The 24,650-nt window shown below is 31.0% G+C and overlaps 1 protein-coding gene across 4 annotated transcripts in view; it reads left to right on the top strand.

The window, feature by feature from the left end:
• LOC136980460 (uro-adherence factor A) overlaps positions 1–24,650 on the top strand; it is a 102,471-nt gene that overhangs the window by 6,894 nt on the left and 70,927 nt on the right. For all 4 annotated transcript variants that reach the window (XM_067276569.1, XM_067276566.1, XM_067276567.1 and 1 more), the window contains exons 2-3: positions 9,987–10,078; positions 24,163–24,255. In XM_067276569.1, the coding sequence (XP_067132670.1) occupies positions 9,987–10,078; positions 24,163–24,255 (185 nt within the window). The remainder of the gene's footprint in view (positions 1–9,986; positions 10,079–24,162; positions 24,256–24,650) is intronic.

Genomic DNA, 24,650 nt, shown 5'->3' with positions numbered 1-24,650 from the left:
AAGAATATAGAGGACATATGGTATGAACTATCTCAAAAAAAGAAACCAGATGGTTCTTTGAGATTTGTGGGATTATACAAAGATTTGTAATCTTAACACTAAATTTGATTTGAAATTTTTTTTTTATTTTTGTAATCTTGTAAAATAGTAAGACTGATGACTGTTTTGCCACACAGCATTGCAAGGCCTCTCCTGTATTGCTGTGTAGCAAAAGGAAAACATATTCAATATGATAAGAAAAAGTAAGACAGAGATAGGAAATAAATCACAACCAGAAAATTTATTGTTTTTTATAATTTCATTGAAAGTCAACAAACTGACTGATAACAACTGTCATGAGTACATTGTAACAAAAGAAATTATTAACAAAGCAGAACATCTGCACAAAGGCATATACTGTGTTTCCCCAAAAATAAGACATTCCCTGAAAATAAGATCTAGTAGAGGTTTTGCTGAATTGCTAAATATAAGGCCTCCCCGGAAAGTAAGACCTAGCAAAATTTTCGTTTGGAAGCATGCCTGCCGAATAGAACACCAGAGCATGCAGCTGTGATTCTTTTTAGCCTGTCGCCATTATCCCCTACCTTCACTGTCTGTTGCAGAGCAGCTGCATGCAGGACATGAAGACCATCACCTACCACCAACCCTGATGTTCCCTTCCATGGCTGTCACTTGTAAATGTGCAGGCAAGGTATCAAGGGGCTCGTTGCCTGTGCCATACTGCATGCTGTCCCCTCTGTGGTGAGCTCCTCCTGGTGGCCGGAAGCTGTCATACCATACGAAAAATAAGACATCCCCTGAAAATAAGACCCAGTGCATCTTTGGGAGCAAAAATTAGTATAAGACACCGTCTTATTTTTGGGGAAACAGGGTAACAGGAGGCACTATCATACAATATCAAGCCTCATGATCAGGGTTTTGGAGTAGGAGTAAGAGAAGTTGGGAAGTTTTTCAAGGAGTAGGAGTAAGGAGTAACAAAATATATTTGTTACTCCTTATTCCTTTAATTATATTGCACATTCAAACATTAAAAAACAATTCATATGCACATTCATATGGCAATGATGAAATATTGTTATTGAGGAGTAAGAGAAGGAGTAAGGAGTAAGAGGAGTCAAAAGTTTTTCAAGGAGTAGGAGTATGAGTAACATTTAAAAATCCAACTCTGGAGTAGAAGTAAGAGTAACCTCAAAATCATCACTACTCCACAGCTCTGCTCATGACACATCAAGATGGAACACATGGTAAATCTGGATGTGGATTTATGATGTGTCCTATAAAATACTTGAGGTCTGCGAAGTTGGCTATTTGTGTACAATAAATAACTTTTTTAGATATCCTCACAGCCAAATTACAGAGGTTTAGATTTGATGAATACACTGGCCATGTTCAAAAATGGCAATAGATGATTTTGTCAATAGTGGAATGTGTCTGAAGCACCATCTTGCATAAAAAATTGTTGAATCCAGGCATTTATTCTGTTGAAGTATCAGAAACACTTTGTTGGCTAGAAGAAATTTATATTGCTGGCTGTTAACAGTGCAGGTAACAACATCCTCCTTGAAGGAAGGTCTAATGATAAACTTCACTGTAAAATTACACCAAATCTCTTGTACAGTGTATGGATTTTTGGCTGCCCAAATTCTGCAATTGTGCATATTCATAATACCATGCAGATGAAACTGAGCTTTGTCAGTCCACAAAATGTTCCATGGTCAGTTGTTGTCCAGTTCAGTATGAGAAAGAAAATGCAGGACAAATGATTTTCATGAATTCTGATCAGGACCAAGCAGTTGCTGAACTTGGGAAATCTTATAAGGATAACAGTACAGAATTTGCCTTATCACCTTGAACACTATTTACTGGCTTGTTTAAATACCTTGCAATATGCCATGTGCTGTTGGTTTCCATAACATTTTTCATCCTTTCTTCCTGTAACATTTTGGTTTCATCTTCCACTGTCTGCTGTTCCAGAGGCTTTCATCCTCTGCTAGGTGTGACATTTGAAGAACCCGTTATTCCAAATTTCTGGATCATCTTCTGGACACCATTTTCAATCATTAGGTCATTTTTAAACCCTTCAATGTCCTGAATTTTCACAATGTTGTCAAATCATAGATGTTATTTTGATAAAACTTTATGAGAAGTGCCTCAGTTTTTGGTAACACTATCATTATTTTTTAACATATTGCCTTTAACTGGTAAGAAACTGATGCATTCCTCAGTATCATAATTTGTAACTGTGCCTTAGGTTTGATAGTTTTGTGACACTTGTTGAGTTCTAATAAGTTGTTGCAGTGCTATCCTAGTGGCAATTTTCAGAACTAATTTTTTCTGAACCAAATAAAAATTCATAACTGAACAAGCTTTTATTGTGGCACAGAGGAAACATTGTATCACTACTGGCTCAAATGCCAACATTACGATGTACCCTTAGTATGAATCTGTCCCTCAACCTCAACCTGACCCACTCATTAATTCTGATTTATTGGCCATCCACTGATGTACTGCCAAGCCAGCACGTGGCGGTCTTGGAATTGTATATTTGCGAAACGAGTTGCTTCAACTAACCACCAGGCAGCAGCTTGTTGGAGAATATAGTCCAAGCGGCTGACATCTCCAGATAAATCCAAGAAAAAGAAAAAAAACAAGAAAGAAAAAAGACTTAAATTTGAAGTTATTCCACTATGTAGTTCTCCAGTTATAGCTTTTCAAAATTTGAACTTTAATTATGAACACTATATACACTGAATGATTACTACATTAGGAACACCTGCCTAATAATGAATTGTCCTACATTTCTGGGTGATCGGGGCTTGTAAACACTGGGAATGGACTCTACAAGACAATGAACATCCTCTATTCTTAACAATTCTCCATTCCTGCTTGAGCAGTTTTGTTAGTTGGTGCACATTTTGCAGAGGAGCAAGTGACAACACCACCACATATTCCAGCATATTCTAATCATGTTTTTAGTAGGGTTGTAGTCTGGTGAGTCTGGGGACAAGGCAGTGTGTGGAATTCATTGTCATGTTCCTCTAGTTAGTCTCAAGTGAACATTGCCTGGTGATGTATGTTATCATGTTGAAACATGACATCTGTCAGAAAACATAACCTAGAGATATGGATTTGGAGATCACCTAACAGGTTTCTGTATTGTTCACCATTCAAGGATTGTGGGATGACGAGCAATGGTCATAAGCTTTTCCAAGAGGATGCCCCAGAACATGATATTACCATCCCTAGCTTGTAAAACCTGAACTGTTCAACAGAAGTATGCAGCTTCATGCTATTTAAGCCAGATTAGGACAGCCATCAGTGCAGTTTAGAATGAAGCAAAACTCATCACTCCAGATGACTTTCTTCCACATGTTCTAGGTTCAATGATGGCTTTTTCTCACCCAGACAAGATGTTTGTAATGAACTGGTTAAGAGAGGTACCTGTGCAGGTCGATGGCTATTGAATCCCAGTTGATGCAAGGTATCTCAAATGGTCATTGTTGAAACACATCTGCCTTGTCTACTGTTGCACTTGTGGGCAAGCTATTCCACTGTGGTATATTTTTGTTCAGATGTGTTCAGATGCCAGTCTTAAATGCAACACTCATTTCTGGGGTTAACCACATGTGGCTGGTCACTGTGTGATCTTCTGGTGGATGTTTGTCCATGATTCAGCTACTCATGGACTGGACACCATGTTACAAGAACAAGCAATGAATGCAGCTGTTTCAGAAATACTGGAACCTGCTCTGTGGTTCCATTGATCTGTTCTCAAAGTTGCTCAAGTTGCCCATGACCAACTATTGTCTTTTAATATGTAAATTACAGGTCAACACATCACAGTTGCAGCAAATTGCTAAGGAAAAGTATGATGTACAGGGGCAAGACACTACTAATTTGAGGCAGAGAGCATATATTTTAAATGAAATAAATTAAAAATATGATTAAAAATTGCAGCCTGGCATTGTGATGATGCCACAATAAATAATCACTCGTTATATCCTAGTTTTCTAGGGGTATATATTTTATGTTGTGTACAGGTGGTTATTTCATGATATCATGGGTAAGTTTGTGATAATACATTGCTAATTTCATGAGAGGATATTTTAGCCTATATATTGTTAATTGAATGAATTTTTATTGTAGTACATATATTTTCTCAGAAACACACTTGTAGAAAAACTGGAAACACACAAACCAAAATATTAATAACTATACACTTTCTATCCTTTTCCACCATAATTTTGTAATATATGTTTTCTAACCTGAGGCAACATCTGAACTGGGTCAAAAATGTTTCTTTTTGATTAAAACACTGCTGGAAAAGTATAGAAGGTGTAGAGTTGTTGATAATTTAATTTAATATTTTCTGTTACATTTTTTATATGCAACCATACATACATATTTATATATGCATACACAAAATAACTTCAATTTTCATCTGAATTGCTAGCATATCTATTACACATACACACATCATCTCCTTTTTTATATGGTGTCTGGCATTTCTTGTGGTACCAAACCAAACAGAAACTACATTGCACTCATTATGCCTCATTTTCAACATTATTAAAATTTGACCGCACGCTTTTTAGATGCCTTGTATATTGAATACTTTCCATTCTCAATTTTAAAAGTTTATCTTTTTCATATTGATGATATTATTATTATTATTATTAATCTTTATTAGCATAAAGGGTGGACACCTTGTTACTCACAGGCTAAGCAATTACAAATATTAAAATATACATTTTGTAAACAATATACCAATAATTTTACATCTTTAATTTCCTTACAAATTCTTAAATTCTGTTGCTTATTTAATAGTTACAGTTTTAATTACAAAATTATATAAATTGTACAATTCTTTCTTTGAAAATTATTTAAATTTTCTCTGAAGTCTTGGGTTAAGTTTTGTGTGATTATATGGTGTATTCCAAATGATTCTTGTGTTTCTGTAAACCTCTCATAGTCTTTCAGTATATGCAATATTAAAAAATTACTGGAGTCACATCAGTAACGATTTTTATTTAGACATAATTGAATTATTAGCCTTTTTATATTTATTCCCAATGGTTTGTTTATACATGGTGAAGGTATTTTTAATATTTTTGGATACCATGAATGATAAGTGGATTGCTATAAACTGTTTTGATCCTTGTTTATATTTTGGGATATTGCAGAATATACTAGAAGTGTTCATCCATATTTCCAATCATGAGTATTTTTCTAAAACAAAATAATACTAAACCATACTTTATATTATATACAAACCAATATTTTCTTTAACTTTATTTGCCATAGTTGATTGGTTTCCTGTCTTCTATTTTGATTTAACATTTCTTGATGTAGAAAAGTTATATTTTCATCGCTTTTAAATTTTAATCAATAATAAAATTTTATTACACATTTTAAAAAGAATGGGAAGAATCAGATTTGATTTGTTTCATATCAGATTGCATATTCAAGTACAGTTCTTTCTAGTTGGTATAATCTTTGTATGAAGTAAATATGAAATGTTCCAGATTAAATAAGTAGTTGAGTCCCCAAATTCATCCTGCATAATACATTTTGATGATATTTTGATGGCATCTTGAGTAGTAATTTCATGATAACCAGAGACACACAAAATACCTTATGTACTTTTCCAGCAAATTACTCTTTAATTGAACTAACATTTTCATTAGTTTGATTAAAAAAGTGTGTTTGTATAGAAGTTTGATGGGCTATATAACGGCTATATTAACCATTCAGATCTCCAACGCTTCTATCTTCAGCCGAAGATAGAAGCGTTGGAGATATGAACGGTTAAAAATCGGAATCGCACCAGAAAAACTTATAAAACACCTGAAGAAGACCCTAGAAGTGGGTCAAAAACGTTTGTGTTACGTTTTTAATAGTAACTGCAAAGCCATACAAGGTTAGTAAGACATATCTGTAATTATTGCTTTGTTTGCTAGATGGATTGGATAAATTTAATAATTATAATTGAGTTTCCATAGAGTTGTTTATTTATAGAAGTTTGATTACATATATTATTATTATTTAACTTCTTTAATTGACAATAATTAATTATTGAATAGTCCTTGTGTTTGATGTGTATAAAATTCACAGCAAAAGCTAAGAATGTTGTCCGAATAGCTAAGGAAATTTATATGTAAAATACAGTAAAAAAAATAATAATTATTTGTTTAAATATATCTCTGGTTCTTAATTTATTGAACCAGATATTGCCATAAATAGTTTGTAAATTTATGATAAAACTAGTCTCCTTCAACACTTCTATAAATTTCCAATTTTATTCTTCTTACAATAAGAATCTTTCTGCTAACAGTTATAAAGTGACAGTTTACTCACATGAACAAAATTTTCAAATTTAAGATATTCAACATCATCTGCAAAGAAAAGAAAAAATAGAATGGTCTCAGACATTTGAAACAGAGCATTATTGATTACTAGTAGGACTCATGCATGTAAACCCTTCTGTTTGTGACATTGTTGACTGTAGTGACAAACTATTTCTGAAATCTTTCTTTGAAGAGCTCCTCATACATCCATGCTTTTTTTTGGTTCATATAGTAATTGGGAAGACAGCTTATATTTACACTTTTTAAAGTTTGTTTTGCTAACCCATTAAGAGACCTGTGTAGATTATTTGAGTTTGTCTTCATGGGGTTTGGCCTGTGTAATGTGCTCAAACCTTCCAGACATCCATTGGGTACTTTACAGCCTTGATTTTTTATCTCATATTTTGGCAGTTTATTAGTAGCATTTGGACCACCTAAAAACCATGTGCTTCAGTGATTTTGAAATTATGGAGAGAGACTAAACCAATCTGAGTGCATGCATGCCAGTTGTGCTTTTTGCAGTACTGGTATTGTACTTTTTTGTGCAGCAAATAAAATTGATTGATAGATCGATTGCATGCTAGACCAGAAGTAATCTTCATCAGATATTATCTTAAAGGATGGTGTTAGTCCTCTCTCCAAAAGAGTCTCGGTAATTTTAGACATGCCAAAACTAAAAGAAAAACAGGTTTATGAGGTACATAGATTCCTTGCCATGGACTATTTTCAAGAAATGTAATAAATTAGATTTTTTTATTAAAATACAAAATTACTATAGTTTTGTGTGGTTAATTCAAAGGTTATCTGTGTTTGAAAGTCAGTTTGAAAATGGTGCAGTTTATCTGCTTATTTTAACTAATTTATTTACAAACTCATCAAACAGCTTTGGTTTTGTTTAAAACCATTAATAGCATCTTTAGCAAATATGAAAAATCCTTTATACACTGCTTCATCTGTCATTACAATTTTTCCTGAAACCATTAAAGGCAAACATACATATGTCTGCAATTCTTTCCTGTTCATTTTGTGTATGCCAATCTATGTTTTAATAGATATTATTGAATAAAAATGCATAAGTTAAAAGCTGCTGATAAGTTTTTTAACAATTTTTTCCTCAATATATAATAATTCTCAGAGAACTATTTAAAACATTTAGAAGCCAGCTGTTGATTTTTTCTCCTAATTTAGTTTTTTGCAGTGAATAGCAGTTTAAAATTAACTCTTGAACCTGTAAACAGATATCATCAACTTGAAAATTTCTTCCATTTAATTTTCTCAAGTTTATTTTAACATTTATTATGATTATTTTTTTGATAATTAAAACAGAAATGAAGCAATAGGATGAAAAACATTGATGATTGTAAACCCTTTGTATTTAAACACTTATGAAGTTTTGATGGTTTGGACTCTAATCTGTTTTTCCATTTTATTTATTTCATTAATATAATTATATTTGCAATGAAAGCTGCTAATGGAAGTGAAACAGGAAACATAATGTTTTAATGTTTTACATGATATTTTTTAAATTTCATATTGGTAAGTGTCATTCTTTCAATACCTGCTCTGGAAGTGGCTTCTGGTTATGCAAAGATTTTATTTATTTTAGAAATTTTCTAAGAGGTATACTAATGTTACAGATTATATGAACTACCACAGATTAACTGCCTGAAAATATGATAAATGATTTGCATATGTATAATGAAATATGACAAATAGTATATACCAGGCATGGGCAAATGCGGCTCTTTTTGAGTTACATGCAGCTCTTGCTGAAAGTGTTAATTTCTGTTTTTTATTATTATTTTACAATTTTATTTTGATAATTCTTGTGAAAATATTGTGAGATAAGCAGAGGGTCAGGGGGAAAACCTCGCTGACCACTTACGCTGCATGGGTTGGTAAAACCCGACCTCGTTGTCGTTGGATGGCTAGGAGGGCAAAAAGTGAGTGGGGAGGTGCGTCAGTAAGTCGACAGGCATCCTTACTTTGACAGGAGACAGGTTTGACAAATAACAATAAAGGTTTATTACTAACAAAAGTGAACATACAATAAAATACACATAAAATAAAGGTTTACAGATAATTACTGCTAAAATGCGGATAAAATATCCCTATCGCTAATCATGATCTAACCAATAAATTAGTCACGTGCCTAACCTTGAGTGGGAGAGAGTTTACAAAGTCGATATACCTTGATAGGTGGTCCGATGACCGTATGCGACGACCTCCTGGACTATGGAAGCTGGAATCAGTCTTATGTCCGGGACTGGAGACACTGGATTCAGACCTTCCTGGATGATTGTGCTCTTTCCAGAGTCGATCAGGTTTTTATACAATTGTTGTTGGCATTGAGCCAGTCTATTATTCAATGCTCGATGACTACTTTGCTGACTCGTGATGACTGGGACTTCTGTTTTCTCTTTTTGATCTGATCATGATGACTTGAATTTTTGGTTTCTCTTTCTGATCGGATTGGATGTGTAATCAACATCCGATTGATTTCCTATCGAACTTGCGGGTCATGAACCCCCTTTTAACTCTCGAATTCACGCCCTCAAAACCTGCGGGCTCACAATATGTTTATTAAAAAAATTTAATATTTGTTTTATATTATATTTATATTATATAATAAAATTGCGTGCTTTACCATACTATCCGCCACAACAGTACAGAACTGTGGCTTCCGTGCATTTTGCAAAACCTACATTTCGGCTCCCACTGAACTCTTGCTTGCCCACCCCTGGTATATACCATGTGTCATATTTCCTTGATTAAATCCAAAGGAATAAAACTTCTGTTAAAAATAAACCATGGGTTGAAAAGTATGGAAAATATGTTGAAAAATTGCACTGTATAAAGTAATGCAGTTTGGAGTGACAAGGAAGAAGTTTAACTAAAATTCTACCTCTTCAAATTATTTGGAGTTAGATAGTACTTTCTATTCCATGGTTCATGGAAGATTTTTTGAAATTAAATTGAAAATCTTGTTAAGTATTGAGCATGGGAAATCCACAATCATATTCATAAGTCAAGAGCTTATCAGCTGAAGGGTAATTAGGAAAACTGATTAAAACTCAGCATCTCTTTTCAGAAGAGATGTTGACAGGTTAAACTAGAAGATGGTAATCAAGATCTTGAATCCTACCTACAATGACATCAAAACAGATACAAATGACAATGTAATAACCAAATTGGAAGAATCTTAAGCAGGTTAACTATAAAAACAGTAATTATTTCAAATGTTGTAGCTGTAACTGATAAATACAGTTAATAAATGGTTTTGATAGTTCAGGAAATGTATGAGCAATTAAGATATTTCAATTTTTATCAATTTTCACCTGTTGCAAGGTAATAAATTTAGTCCTTAAAAAACCCTTGGTCTTCAAATAAATCATGGGGTGCACACTGTATTTTCTGAAATAAATCCTTTCCGTGGTGTAATTGAGGAAATATAGTGGTCACTTTGTAATGTTGACTTAGAAAAATTATTAGTCTATAGCGTACTATAATTTTTGATTAAAAATTTGAATTTAAAATTTAAAAATACATTATGTTAAATTACAAAATCTTTATTACATCAAATTAAATATTTATTGTATTCAATAAACATGTTTAATTAATATATATTTTAAATTTTAGTTCATGAAGATCTCAAAGAATTACATGTCAAATTACTCAGGAAGGCAAGAAAATGGTTCAGTAAAGATAAATGGGAAAAAGCACTTATTAAAGTAAGATTAATTTATTAATTTAAATTAATTCTTGATTTAAATATTCTTTATTTAAATAAACTCAAATTTATTAAAAGATTTACTTTTTAAATTTCATTTAAATAAAATGATATGGCTTATATTTTAAAGTAAATTTTATGATAAATTGATCAGTGTTCTTGTTTAATTTCATAAACATCATATTTTATAGTTTGAAACTTTCAAATAGTTGAATATCTTTTAAATTATTAAATATAATAAAATATTATAGCATGAAATAAATACATAATTAAACAAAAATTCTAGAACTTGTGCTTTGTTTTAATTGTAGAATTGATGTAGATCCTGATAAATTGTTAGTTTTCAAATACTTGTAAACCAAAATACAGTCTGTTTCAAAATACTAGGCAAATAAATTAAAGTGCTAGATAACAAGATAGAGCAGACTAATAACAAATAGCTTGTTTTTTCAATTTAATAACAGCAACTACACAATACAGCATGGAAGTGCTAGAACTGGTATATGGGTATAGGTTTCCAGGCATATTGGATGGCAGTTTGTAATTCTACCATATTGGTTAGATGATACCAAATAATTTAGAGTTGTCTGCACATTGTATGAAAGATACTCAAAGGGATTCAAATTTGGCAAGCATGGGAGCTGAAGAAGCACCAGGAAGGTCATTGGAATGTTCCTGAAACCAGTCATTTGTCATCTGTGTACAGTATAGTAGCATTGTCCTGCTGGATCAACCCATCTCCTCTAGGGAATAGATTAAGCATAAAGGTGTAGAAACAGTCAGCAAAGATGCTTTTGTAACAGGACCCCATCAAGATAGACTCCTGTTACAATGTATGTAATGGTCCAAATGAGCTCCAAAAGGACACACTTCACACCATCACAGATCTAGCCAATAGTAGGCTGTATAACTTGTTGACATGAGAGATCCATGGCTTCTTGTAGGTTGAAACATGGTTAGATGAAACAGGGATTCATCTAACCATGTGACATAACACATAATCTAGTATCAATGTTGTTTGGTCCTAACAAGGTTCATTGCAAAATGTCAGGTGTGAACAATAATACATTTGGGTTGTAACTATGGAACCCTGTAGAATGGACTGTCTGCTATATAGTACACAGGCTGATGGATTGACAACAATTGGTATTGAAGGGAGATGTAATTTGATACAATGTTTTCTTTTCTTCTGTAGTTATAAATCTAGAAAGACATTGTCAATTCTTATCTGTGAACACCTGTCTGCATCTACAATGTTGCCATCTGGTCTCAGCCTGTGTGTCTAACTCTGATATTCCTGATGGATTTTTGAAACTGTTGTATTGGAATATTCTAAAGCAGAGGTTATCTTGGAAATGTAATGCGCCATCTTTCTAACACCTACAATCTGTCCTCAGGTAAAGAATAACAAATCTGTTCCACTTGGCATTGCTTATACAGCACCTGCTGTTTTACCAGACAGTGACAAAGCCTGTGATCTATTAATACAACATTATCAATCAAACTGCTTTTTATTTCTTGTTGGAGAGAGGAAAGAAACTGTTCTGTTATCTGCTGTATTTTGTGAGAAGTGCTTCCTAGCAGACTGTTGTTCCAGTGGTGAAGTTTGGAGCTAGCAATGTCATGATGGGACTGGTTTTCTTGGCATGATCTAAATTAGTGATGGTAAACCTGTGACCCTCTCAGTGATTTCATGGTATCTACATTGAATGCTTAGAAAATATTAGTTTTTGTAAATTGCAAAAAATATTTGGTAGATTTCAAAACTTTACATATATAATATGAAAGCAAGATCCTGAAGCTGTTGTGAAAAGTCCTCAAGGAAAAGGTTCCTAACTTTCTTTGATCCCCCATGTAGAAAGTATTTGTATTCATTTCAATTGATCCCTTTACAATTTTTATATTATTTCTCAAGATTTTGTATAATATATCAAGTAAATTATTAGATCAGTTAATGAATTTCCCACATGATTGTTATAATTATTTGAAAATTATCTGAAATTCTCAAAAAAAATAAAAACAATAAATATTTGATTTTTCCATTCACCCTCAATTGATCCATTGAATTCTATCAAATTCTTTCAAAATTCTGTTGACCTCCTGGGGGTCTAAATCGACCCCATTGGGAATTCCTGTCTTAAAGGCCACTAATTGTGAACATTAGATAGAAAAATTATCATCAAATAATAAATAGCAGCAGATTTCCCATTAAATGAAATATTTGTTGTAGTCATATTATTATTATTTTTTCACCACATGGAATTTATTGTTATTTTACTGATAGAGATTATAAAGTTTAAATAAACTAAAATTTGTAAGCATTTACAAACATCTCCAAACCCAATATATTTATATTAGTAATATGCCAAATGACTACAGATTAAATCAGGCTATTTCTCCACATTTATTTTTAATTAATTTCTAAATAATTAATTAAATAATGAGAGAGAATTTCTAAATAATAAGAGATGGTGTCTAATGTCTGCTTCTAGTGACAAATTATTTAGAAATTAATTAAAAATAAATGTTGAGAAGTAGCCTGATTTAATTCTGTAGATGTTTGGAATATCTGTAGGCATTATTTTTTGTTTTATTATTTTATAATTACTCAAAATAAATATTTGATCTGCAATTTTGAATTAATAAATTTTGAATTCAGTTTTTATCCAGCTTTGAAAAAAGGTTTGCTAGCACTGATCTAGATTCTTAGCTGTCATCTGTAGAACCATAAATGCAAAGTTCTAAATTGGTATCCTCGATAACTGCATAACTCTTACATTGTGAGAATTTTACTGATACATTCTTCTACTACAATAATGCACTAAAAATGTCAAAAATTAGTGATTGTAAATTCATGATTTAACTCTTTAAACACTAAACTTTTTCTGTTCAAAATAAAATTGGCTGATGGAAAAGCTGTTTGACTGATTTTGCTATATAAGTTCTCTTTGTAATTTGAAGGGTAAAAACAATTTAGTCTTCAGGTACATAAAAAGAAGAAATTTTCACAGCTTAGAATTAAGATTGATGTTGTAGAGGCCAGCATAGCCTGGACCTAAATTTCATTCAGAACATGTATGAGTCCATAGAATGTCCATTAGGGTCATAGTCATGATAAGAACTAACTGCTGCTATGAAAGAGGAATAGAATAATATACTGTCAGTTATTTATGAAATTAGTTTAAACCATAATGCATAGTTAAGATCAGAAGTGGCCTACCCCAATGTTAATTTTATCTGTATAATCTGATGTCTGAATGTCATGTTTACATGTTAAGATTTTTTAATATGGTTTTTATAATCAAATTTTTCTAACATAGTTTCATTATATATTAATTTTTTGTATATAAAATTATGAATTAAATTCTTGATTATAACAGTTTTATAAAAGAATTAATTTTTTTAAAAAACAATCTGGGATATGTGATGTTGGCTGGTGGATCCAGGAGTCCACCAACCAACGTGGTGTGACCCAAATTGTTTTTTTGAAGTAGATAGAGACAGATCTGCTTGGCTCCTTTGGTAAACAAATGTTCCCATCCAACTTATTTTTTACTAAGAAAATCACTGTGCCAGTTCCTAGCTCCAATCTTGTTTCTTTAAAAATATATTACATTTTATGAATACCAGTCAGAGAACAGTTACTTAATTATCCCTCCTGATTTTGATGGTTTTTGTATACAGGGTGATTCACTGGTAGCGTTCAGTAGTTTTTTCTTCTCAGAAATAGAGATAGGAAGAGGGGACTAATAACCAAGTTTGTAGACCAGACAGGAGGAAAATTTTTGGTGACTGGATAACCTTAAAAAATCAACAGGTTTTTTGGAGATTTTTAACAAAATAAAGATTTTTAAAATTACACAGGGTGCTTTTTAGCCATTAAATGGATAACATGTGACAAAATAAATACCTTTTATAATAGGTCACATTTTCTTAAATCTAATAGTTTTCAAGATATCAACCAGTTTCAGGATAAACAGAAATCATATTTTAGAAGAAAGTTTCTATTTATCTTATCATAACTGATGGTTGAACAAGCAGGCTTTGACTAAATTGAATTGTTAGTGTTTCAAAGACGTAAAGAAGTCTTTTTTGGAATGACCTTTTCATTTTTATGTATTTACTTGTTTTCTCTGTTTTCATGAAAATGAGTTATTCAAATGAAGAAGCATTTGTTTGCTGATAGCTTTAGGCATGTCACCAAAATTATTCACAGGCTGCAAATCTTTATGCCAGTCTTCATGGAGATGAATTAAGGAAATAGTTTACTTTTAGTGTCCTTCTACAAAAAACATGAAAATCAGAATTTGGAAAAGTTTTGTAAGATTGATAGATGTAAATTATGAAATGTATTAAATGCCTTTTCTGGAAGAATAAATGCCTGTATGGGCCAAGAATGTAGAGATTTTCAGCATCCAATTTAAGTAAATTTTGAAATGCATTTTATTACTATCATGTTTCTGTCATGTACAGCTTTTTGATAAATAAACTGATAAACTTAGTTTCCAGTATGGAAACTTTCGAGATAAAAAGAAATCAGATTTTTAGAGGAAACTGGCCAAAAACTGTCTTGAAAACCATTAGGTTAAAGAAAATGTGACCTATTATAAAAGTGTTTATTTTGTCAAGTACTATTCATATAATGGCTCAAAAGTGCCTCGTATAATTTAAACAATCTCTATTTTGTTCTGTATCTCAAAAATTGTTGATTTTTTTTAGTCATTCAAGGTGACCAAAAATTTTCTTCTGGTCTGCTCTATAAACTTGGTTATCCATCCCATCTTCCTATCTGTGATGATTTCTGGAGGAAAAAAAAATTACTGAATGCCACCAATGAATCACTATATGTATTATAGGGATTCAAAAAGCTGTCATGTAAGTTTTCATATTAGCAGGAAAAAACATCTTTAGGAGTATAACTAAACTTTAGCATTACCCATGCCAAGCAGTAATTGTACAGTTTTACATATATAACAAAAAGTCCAAATTAAACTACAAGTAAGATTATGTTGGTTTCTTCAATTAAATACAGAGAAAAATTTGATCTGAAGGTAACCAGTTAGTTCAAAAGGCCTTATTAATATTTTCATATTTACTCCAGGAAAGAATATGTTATTTTAGTTTTGTTTAAAAAACATATGGTTTAACCTGTCCCATGGTGAAATTTTTCCCTGTTGCATGTCGCCCTGTTGAATTTTTGTCGATGTTAAGCCTAATGAAAATTACACATTTTTGAAAAAAATAAATCGTGGCTATTGTATCATCTGAAATTATTTTTTATTTTGCACAAACAAAATAGATATATTAATAAATGTAAAAACAAAAAAAATTATATTTCAGAAGTTACTTTTAATATAAAAATTATAACAACTAGCGATATCCAGTTTCAAAAACATTCTGATGCTGAAATGAGATATCTCGTGTCCACCGGTCAAGGTCATTAGGTTGGGACCTGAGATATGTCGGGAATATCAAGGTATAGGTTAAGGCAGGGATGGGCAACCTTTTTCTATGTAAGGGCCACATTTGAAACTTTCGAATAAATGCAGGCTGCACATAAGAAAAAAAAATACGAGTAAATCACAAATATTTATTCATATATTTATAAATTAACATAGGTTTACTGTACTTAATGTGACTGCTGGAATTGATGCAAATGTAATATATCAGATATATTTGGCTGAATATTTGTTATTACTAATTTTAAATTATTTCATAGATGAGAATCTGTTAGCTGATTTCTTGTTTTACTTTTCACTAAATTCATTTCGGAAAAAAACTGTTCACATACATAAGTTGTACAAAATAAGGATAGAATTTTTGCCGCATGCTTTCTTAAGTTAGGAAATTGATTTTCTTTGATAAAAATTTTATAAAAATCTACCAAATTTTTTTCTTTAAAAGTATCTTTTAAATCTAACTTACTTTGCAAGTCTATTAACTCCAATTGAAGTTCATTTGGTACATTTTCTATGTTTACTGAAAAAGGTGCTATAGTTATCCGTATTTTGTTTTCTCGGCTAAGAAATTTTTTGAATCTATTTTTAAATTCTTGTTATAGTTCTTTGACTTTCTCTGCACATTTAAAATAATTTTTAGGTTTGGTGCATTGTAATAAAGTGGGGAAAAATTGACAGTTTTTGTTATGCAGTTGCATGCTCCATAATTTGAACTTGGATATAAACGCTTCTATAAATGTTATAAATTCAGATATGATAAGATTTTTTCCTTGCATTTTTATATTTAATTCTGACAAATGCATTGTAATATCAACAAAAAATGCAAGATCTGTCAACCATTTGCAGTCTGAAAGTTCTTTAACAGATTTTCTTTTCATTTCCATAAGTAATTTTATTTCTGGTAAGAGATTATAAAATCTTTGTAAAACTGAAGATTTGCTTAACCATCTGACATCAGTAAAATAAACATCATCATTATATTCAGCATCAATATCAGACAAAAATTCTTTAAACTGACGATGGTTCAATGCACGACCTCTCAGAAAGTTCACTGTGGATACTACTATATCCATAACATGTTCCATATTAACTTTCTTAGCACATAAATTCTCCACATGCAAAACACGATGGCAAATAAATAAATCATTTGAATTTTCGTTTTGTGCTAATTTATTTGAGAGAATACCAATTAGATGACACCCAGTTCTTTCAGAGGAGAGCGACGCGATCTCCTCTCTGCTCTCCTCTGAAAGACTGGGCACCATCAGTTGTAATTCCTCTCAGTTTTAATAGTGAGAGTTCATTTTTTTGAAGGTTTTTTCAATAGCCCCGTACATAATTTACATAAAGCCCTTTTAGCCCTTTTAGCCCCACTCCTTTTAGCCCAACTAAATCAAAAAATTCTTCAGTAATGTTTATGTGAGATCTGCCCTTTATATTACATTTTATTACTTAAATTTTTCACTTAAACTTTCCGTTTATTTCAAAGGAAGTTTCAAACGAAATGGAACTCTTGATAATGGAAGTACATGAAACTTTCGTTTTTCATCTTTTAAAGTCAAATCCCTTATTTTAGGGTAAGGGAGAGTACAAAATTTGACACTTTTTTATGTTAAAATACTGTTTATCTTACATTTCGTACTAAATTAATTGGGAAAAGGACCAAAAAACCTCCCATTTTTCGGTTAAGAGAAAAGGAAGATGTTTCAACATACTTCCGATACAAGGGAAGTTGACTTTCCTTTCTACCAAACCCTTATCACTATATTTATTACAAAACTTTAGTGTCATCCAAAGATTCACTCTTCATTGACGTATAGAAAATCCTTTATTTTGATTGGACAAAATCCTAAAAATATATTGAATTTCGCGCTCTGAGTGGGGAGTTTGCTACCGGTCTTTGAGAGAAGACGATCCTTAGAGCTTGCCGCCGATCCTTGAGAAGAGAAGATCTGTTCCAAACCAGGAAGATGTCTCTCCAGTCTGCCATTGAAGATATCCACCGATCCTTAAAAGAACTCTGAACTGAAAATTCCTCATTACAGATCCCAAGATATTACCTCATATCATCTGAACTTGATAAGGTAGTATACAACTACGGATTTATGTAAACTCCTTCTCTCTCTGTGAGATAGGTTTAATATATTATTTTGTAATCCATTTAATTTGTTTTATTAAATCTTGTTATTGTTTTTAAACATGGTCTCATCTTTGTCTCACCATCAAGCCTACGTCCTATCCACTTACTCACAATTGTCCCACTCGAAATTCCTTGCAAACGAATGTTAGCATCCCTAATGCTATAACTAGGCTGGTGTCAGGAAAACAACTTATAGGGGATCCTCACGGAATCATGTTTCTCATTAAAGTCTTAGGAAGCCATCCTTCGACTCTGCGGGCCAGTCTAATCGACTGGAAGCTAATTAAGTGGTACATGAGTTTTGCAACTCCGTACCCCTGGCTAGCCTCTCACATTTAATTCTGAAATCAACGCTTTGAATGAAAATTGCAAGTTTAACTGTATCTGTTATATCAGTGGATTCATCCAAACAAATGGAAAAATATTTTGAAAATATTCAAAATATTTTTCCATTTGTTTGGTGTTTACTCATTTTTTTAATCATTCATCAACTTTATCTGCCATTTCATTGATTCTTCTTGCTACTGTTCATCAAGATAAACTAATATTAGCAAAAATCTTCTGATCAGGACATATAATTTCAACTGCTTTTTCAATACATTCCTTTATAAACATTCCATCAGAATAACAATGAAGATTTTTTGCCAATAGATTACAAATTTCATAACTGGCTTTTGTAACACATTCAGATTCATTATTTGTTTTCATTAAGAATGCTTGCTGGAAGGTTACAGCTTTTATCCAGTTTTTCCACTTTGTTTCTTAAGTTTCCAGTAAACTGGTCGTATTTATTGGAATGTTTAGTGGTGTAATGCCTTTTAACGTTATATTCCTTAAAAACTCCAATACTTTCCAAACAAATTAAACAAACAAAATTATTTTCATAATGAATGAGAAAGTAATCATATTTCCACGATTTGTTATAAATTTGATTTTTATCTTCAATTTTTCTTTTCTTTCTTGTTGACATCTATAAATTGAGGATAAATAAAATGAATAAAATACTGCACTAATAAATATAGTAAAAGCTCAATGTAACAAACTACTATGGAATTGAAGATATTAATTCATCACAATGAAAGTCCATTTTATCGTGATTACTCGTTATTACAGACTTATCTGTTATATCAAACAGTATATTATTATATAGTAGAGTCACGTTAGAATGGGATCTTAATTTCATTGATTTTCAACTTTAGACTAAGTACTATTTGTATCAAAATTGCCTACATGAAAAAAAAATAACAAATTATTGTTAGATTAAAGCAAAAAATGAAGAGCTGCTACTGCTGTACTTTTCTTAACACGTTGACTGCCATCTACGAGATGACTCGTAGTTACCGTTTCTGCCTAGGACGCCACCTACGAGTTATATCGTAGTTTGTTTCCTTGCCATATTTGTGCAGCTACGATGTAATTCGTAGTATATCAGTGTAAATATGAATAGATAGCTTCAGGGGCAAGAACAAAAAATCAAGTTTGGCTTACATGAACAGAACATTTATTAATTAATGAACAAAAAATATAATCATAAAAAGTTTATTCAAAATCGAAAGCAAAACAATATTTTTATTGTTTGTGATAATTTATAAAACAAAAATATAAATTTAAACGAACAGAAAATATTATAAAATGTTTATTGAAAATCAAAAGCGAAACGATATTTTTATTGTTTGTGATAATTTTTAAAACAATCTTCTACGCAAAGGGCTGGCTTCTCAAGACAGATTGGACAGAAATAACGCGTTTCTCGGCGTTTTTTAGCTTTGGTACAAATTCGACATGGCTTTGTCGGATGTTGTTTTTTCTGAGTAGATGGGATACTCTGTAAATAGTGAAGCTTCTGCAATTTAATTTTTTTTGAAACTGGTTGAATCTTTTCTCCAATCAACGCTTTGACGAATGCTTCTCTAAACTTTTAGTTTAGAGAAGCATTCGTCATAATGAGAAGCATAAGTTTTATTTTAGAGAAAAAGAAAAGCATAAGGTTTTATTTTAGAAGAAGTTGCTTTTTGAAAGAGTTTGTGCGCATTATGTATATATATTTCTATAATATGTAATGCAACCTTTTTGAGCCATCTAATAGTCTTTCTTAGAGCTGTGTAGTACGATAGCATTTGATCTGATCGTCAATGCCAGATGTTCCACGATTATAATCTCGAATTATATTCGGTTTCATCGAACATTTTCCATTGCGATTGAACACCTCTACCATTTCAACAACGTGCATGTTTGAAATGGTAAGAACTTCTCGTTTGTCTTTCCATTTACATACAGTAACAGGACCATTTCGCTGCCAAATAAACTCCCCCATCCTCACCAAAAATTTTGTCAGATTCTGAATCACTTAGATTAGTGTAGTAATCAAGTTGTTTTTTAGTCAGTGGTCTTTTCTTATCCATTTTGGGATATTTATAATCTGATTATAAAAATAAATAAAAAATAACACTCTCAAAAAAGACGTAAATGTGATGTGCTCGCCTCTATATCCGATTTATTACTAATAAATTTAGACGCACATCTCCGATTGGCTGTAGCGAAGTGACAGGACGAATCGTGTCTGTGCACGAATTAACTCGTAGTTTGGCTTTAGCGAAAAGCTTTCTGTTACATAAGCCAACTACGAGATAATTCGTAATACCTTTATTTTAAGAAAAACACATTTTATATGCTATTTGATTATTACTATATACTCTGATTAAAGTTTTTAATAATATAATATAATTAAATTAAGTTGGCGTTTTACAACAGAATCCTAAAAAGTCACGTGGCAGTCAACGTGTTAATTTAAAATTTTACCCTATCATGTAGCCTAAGTTATATAAGACTAAGTAAAAGGCTTTTTAGTTTTAGTAGAACTGTCATATTTAAGAAAAGTGTATTGTTGTTTTTCTCTCACTATTGAAATGTCTGAAGTTGTCTGTTTATTCGGAGACATTTCTTTACCAACTTCAGCTTGATATTTTTATCTTCAATCTAACAGAATATATCTATTTTTTGTATTAAATCTAAAGCTTATTGTCTTCTTTTATGATCTATATCTTGGCTTTACAAACAAATCCATGATGCATCACTCATGGTGAAATGAAACCAAAACTGAACAATGCTGGGCTGCAATTTTTAATCACATTTTTAATTAATGTAATTTAAGATATATGTTCTCCACCTCAAATTAGTAGTGACTTTCCCCTGTACAGCATACCTTTCCTATTTTTGTACATGTGCATTTGTAAACAATTCTAGCACCGCTTAAAAACGCAAAAATGAATCAACCCAAGGGCCGTCTCTAGTTGCGTCGAATATATATACGAAGCGGGTTTTTGGTATTTAGTACAATTACAGACAACTAGATGTCAGTATTTAAATTTTTATTTTATAGACCATTATATTGTTTTGTAATATTTTGTGCGACACGGGCCGCGCAATATACTAATACAGGCTGCAGGTTGCCCATCGTTAAGGAAACCGATGCATGTTGTGTGTTTTAAAGTAAGGTTTGTTTTTCTTCTTATTTTAAAACAGACCTTGCTTTAAAAGTATACCTCATAAGAACTGACAATGAATATTCAAAAATACATTTTTACTGAAATTTATAAAAAATTTTTGGGTATGCATGTTAGATTTATGAATTAAAAATCCTATAAAAATTGCATATGTATTGTAAATGCAAGTTTGTGTATGCAACTAGATGTAACTTTGCATTTCATCAAAAGCTTAAAGGTTACAAATGCCTTGATACTAAATGATATGTAACCATATTAAAGCAATTTTTTTCACAAACATTCCATAGTTCAGTGATCAGAAATATTAACAGTGGTTAATACATATTTTAACATATATATATATATATATATATATATATATATATACAGTCAAACCTGTTTTTATGCGGGGGATAGGGACCGCATTAAAAAAGACGCATTAAAAAAAATCGCACGAAACTTCACGAATGGCTGTAAAAAATAGTTTTCACAACACAATTAAAAAATATTTTTTTTTTATGCGGTCAACAGGGACCGCATTAAAAAAGTCTCACATAGAAAATAACTCAAAACCGTACGAAATAGAATTTATTGACAACAGATGTCAGCACTTGACTGCATCGTCTGGTCTATCGTCTGTTTTACATATTTTTGTCCAGGTGGTGTTTTGTTGACTTAAAAAGTAAATAATTTCATTTTTCGCATATTCATGCAATAATATTACTATAATAAGTGCATTTATGCTATAATAAGTTTATTTAGCTATAATAAGTCAACGTGAGACATGACGAATCGCACGAAACTAGTTGCCAACTATACCGCACAAATAAAAAATCGCACAAAAAAAAACCGCATAAATTAAAAATTCGCATTAAAAAAATTGCACAAATAAAAATCGCACATAAAAAGAGCGCATAAAAACAGGTTTGACTGTATATATATATATAACTTATACCCACAATTTTTCTTAGGTTAGTAAATTTTTTTTGTTTATAGTATCTTTTTAAAAACAAAAGTACAAGAAGTTCTCACTTAATGTTATTCTGTCATAACATTGATGAGGAAAGATACTAGTACATTTGCAATCATTTACAATTATTATTATTGAATTTTTTTATAAGTAGTAAAATTGATTATATGAGGTGAGAATTAAATGCTAGAATTATTCCTATTGGAGCATGTGTGCAAACATGTTCCAATAGGAAGTAGGAATAATTGAGGCAGAGCATTAGCAAAGCAAAGAATTGAGTTTGTTCTCAAAATAAACTCTGTCATTTTACAAAATAGGAGACAAGGAAATTAAAAATGTAATAAAAATTGAGAGTCCCTGTTTTCTTTTTCAAGGTATAATGGGGTCAAAGTCACAATATCCAAGGTAACTAGCACAAGTGCATGTGATATTCCTTTTTTGGTTTGTGTGGCTAATTCTGTAAACTTTGGATTATGAAATAATGTCTTCTATCCCTCTTCTTGGCCACAAACACCCACCAATATTAGACATCTTCAAATGAAGTTGAGACTACTGTGATCCAGAATACTTTTATTGTAGTTGGCCATCTTGTAAGTCAATCTTTATCACAAAAACAGCATATGTTCCAGACAATTACTGTTCTTGTAATAAATTGACATAACCTGCTGACATGTGGTTTTTTTGTAAATCCTGAAAATCTTTTATGTAGAATATTTCTGTTGGTATTTGCTGCTGTTGCATAATATTTCATGGGCAAGTCACCAATCATTAGAGTTGCCAGATGCAATGAAAAACACATTTTTGCCCAATTTTGACATACATATTTTGCAAAAAAGATCTCACATACAATGACAGCAGAAAGAACACAAATATATAAGTAGACTTCTTTGTACTAGTTTAGTCCTCAGCCAAAGATAAGAGTTAACAGTAATCAAAAATATCTAGTTGTTATATTCTAACAATTTACATAATGTTCTTAATTAAAGATGATAGTGCTCCCTGGGATCAATGTAGGGTATCATGATTCTGGAAGTTGATAATCAATGTTATCAGTTATTTCTGTATTTTGATATAATTTAATACTTTCTATATGTTTTTTTCAATGTATCAATTTATTACATAAATTAAGACTTTATTTATGTATTTTACAATATCTGACTATATTTTTATTAATTAAAATTATATACATACTTTAATAGGATATATATGACACATTTTCTTGACCATTTAAACAAATTCAATAATTTATATATTTCATTAGACATCTGATTTTTTTACAATATTTATCTGTAATTCATTAAATCATATTAGGCATAGTAAGAGGGAATCGAATAACAAAAGTAACGTTCATGTGCATTTTCAGTCAATTTAATCATGATTCAAATTTCAAATAATTTAGTAACTATGACATGCTTTTCAAAGATATTAAAATACATTTATTAAATTGATAAACTGGCCTATGATGAAGTTATATTTATGACTATGCCTAAAATTCATAAGTTTTTTAAAATGACTATCAAAAAATAATGATTAATAAAAGCAAAAAGTTCTTTAAATATTTTTTTAATATGTATTTCCTATCTTCTTGTTATTTAATAAAACTAAACAAAATTGATCAGTTTAAAATTTTTTCCTGTATAAAAAAATCTTTAAAATATTTGATTTCAAACTTGTAGTGAATCTTCAAATTGAAGAAATATGATACTTTGATGATTCACAGGTATAATTACTATTAATTAAAGTTAAAATTGAAGCTCATGGAAACAGTAACTTCTTTATTTACTTTCATGTTCTGGAATACATCTATATTTCAGAACATGAAAGTGAATAAAAAATGTGACAACTTCCATAGACTTTATCTTCAGAAACCATCTGGTGAATTTTATGATATGAGGTTTAATTATAGTGCATGCTAATCTATAATTATTTAAGTAGAAATTTCTGTGTGTGTGTGTGTGTGTTTGTAAGTATATATACATATAGTAATTTTAATAGTTTAAAACATTGTTCACCATAATCTATTTTATACTATAGTTTTGTCATGAATATTCAAGTGTCGATGCTTGGGAATTAGAACGATTTGGTTATAAAAAAGCAAAGCTTGGTGTCAAATTAGAAATCTTAAAGGTAAGTTAATGTAAAAATTATTGTAAAAGCTTTTAATGTATTAGAAAGGATTTTAAGTATTTATAAATTATGTAGCAATTGTTTCTTCTTGATATCAAATTGTTAATTTGAATATCCATATTTAACTGTGATGTTAGTCATTCTGCGTGTTATATTTTCATAAAATGTACTGTACATTAGTCAACAAATAAATAAATTCAATACATTATGAAAGAATTTTCAGATTTACTTTAGAATTATTAATTATAATACTTTTAACTTTTTTAAGGCATATTGATTACATATCTTAACAAATTTTTTAGTCTTGACCACTGTAAATCACTATTTCAGATTTTTAATATGATAGTGTTTTAAATGTAACTGAAACTTTACTAAATATTAAATACTCTATCCAG

Source organism: Centruroides vittatus, unplaced genomic scaffold (assembly GCF_030686945.1).
Source record: "Centruroides vittatus isolate TY-2023 unplaced genomic scaffold, ASM3068694v2 contig_7, whole genome shotgun sequence".
NCBI lineage: Eukaryota > Metazoa > Arthropoda > Arachnida > Scorpiones > Buthidae > Centruroides > Centruroides vittatus.
Note: the sequence above shows the minus strand (reverse complement) of the source record. Positions and strands in the feature narration are given on the sequence as shown.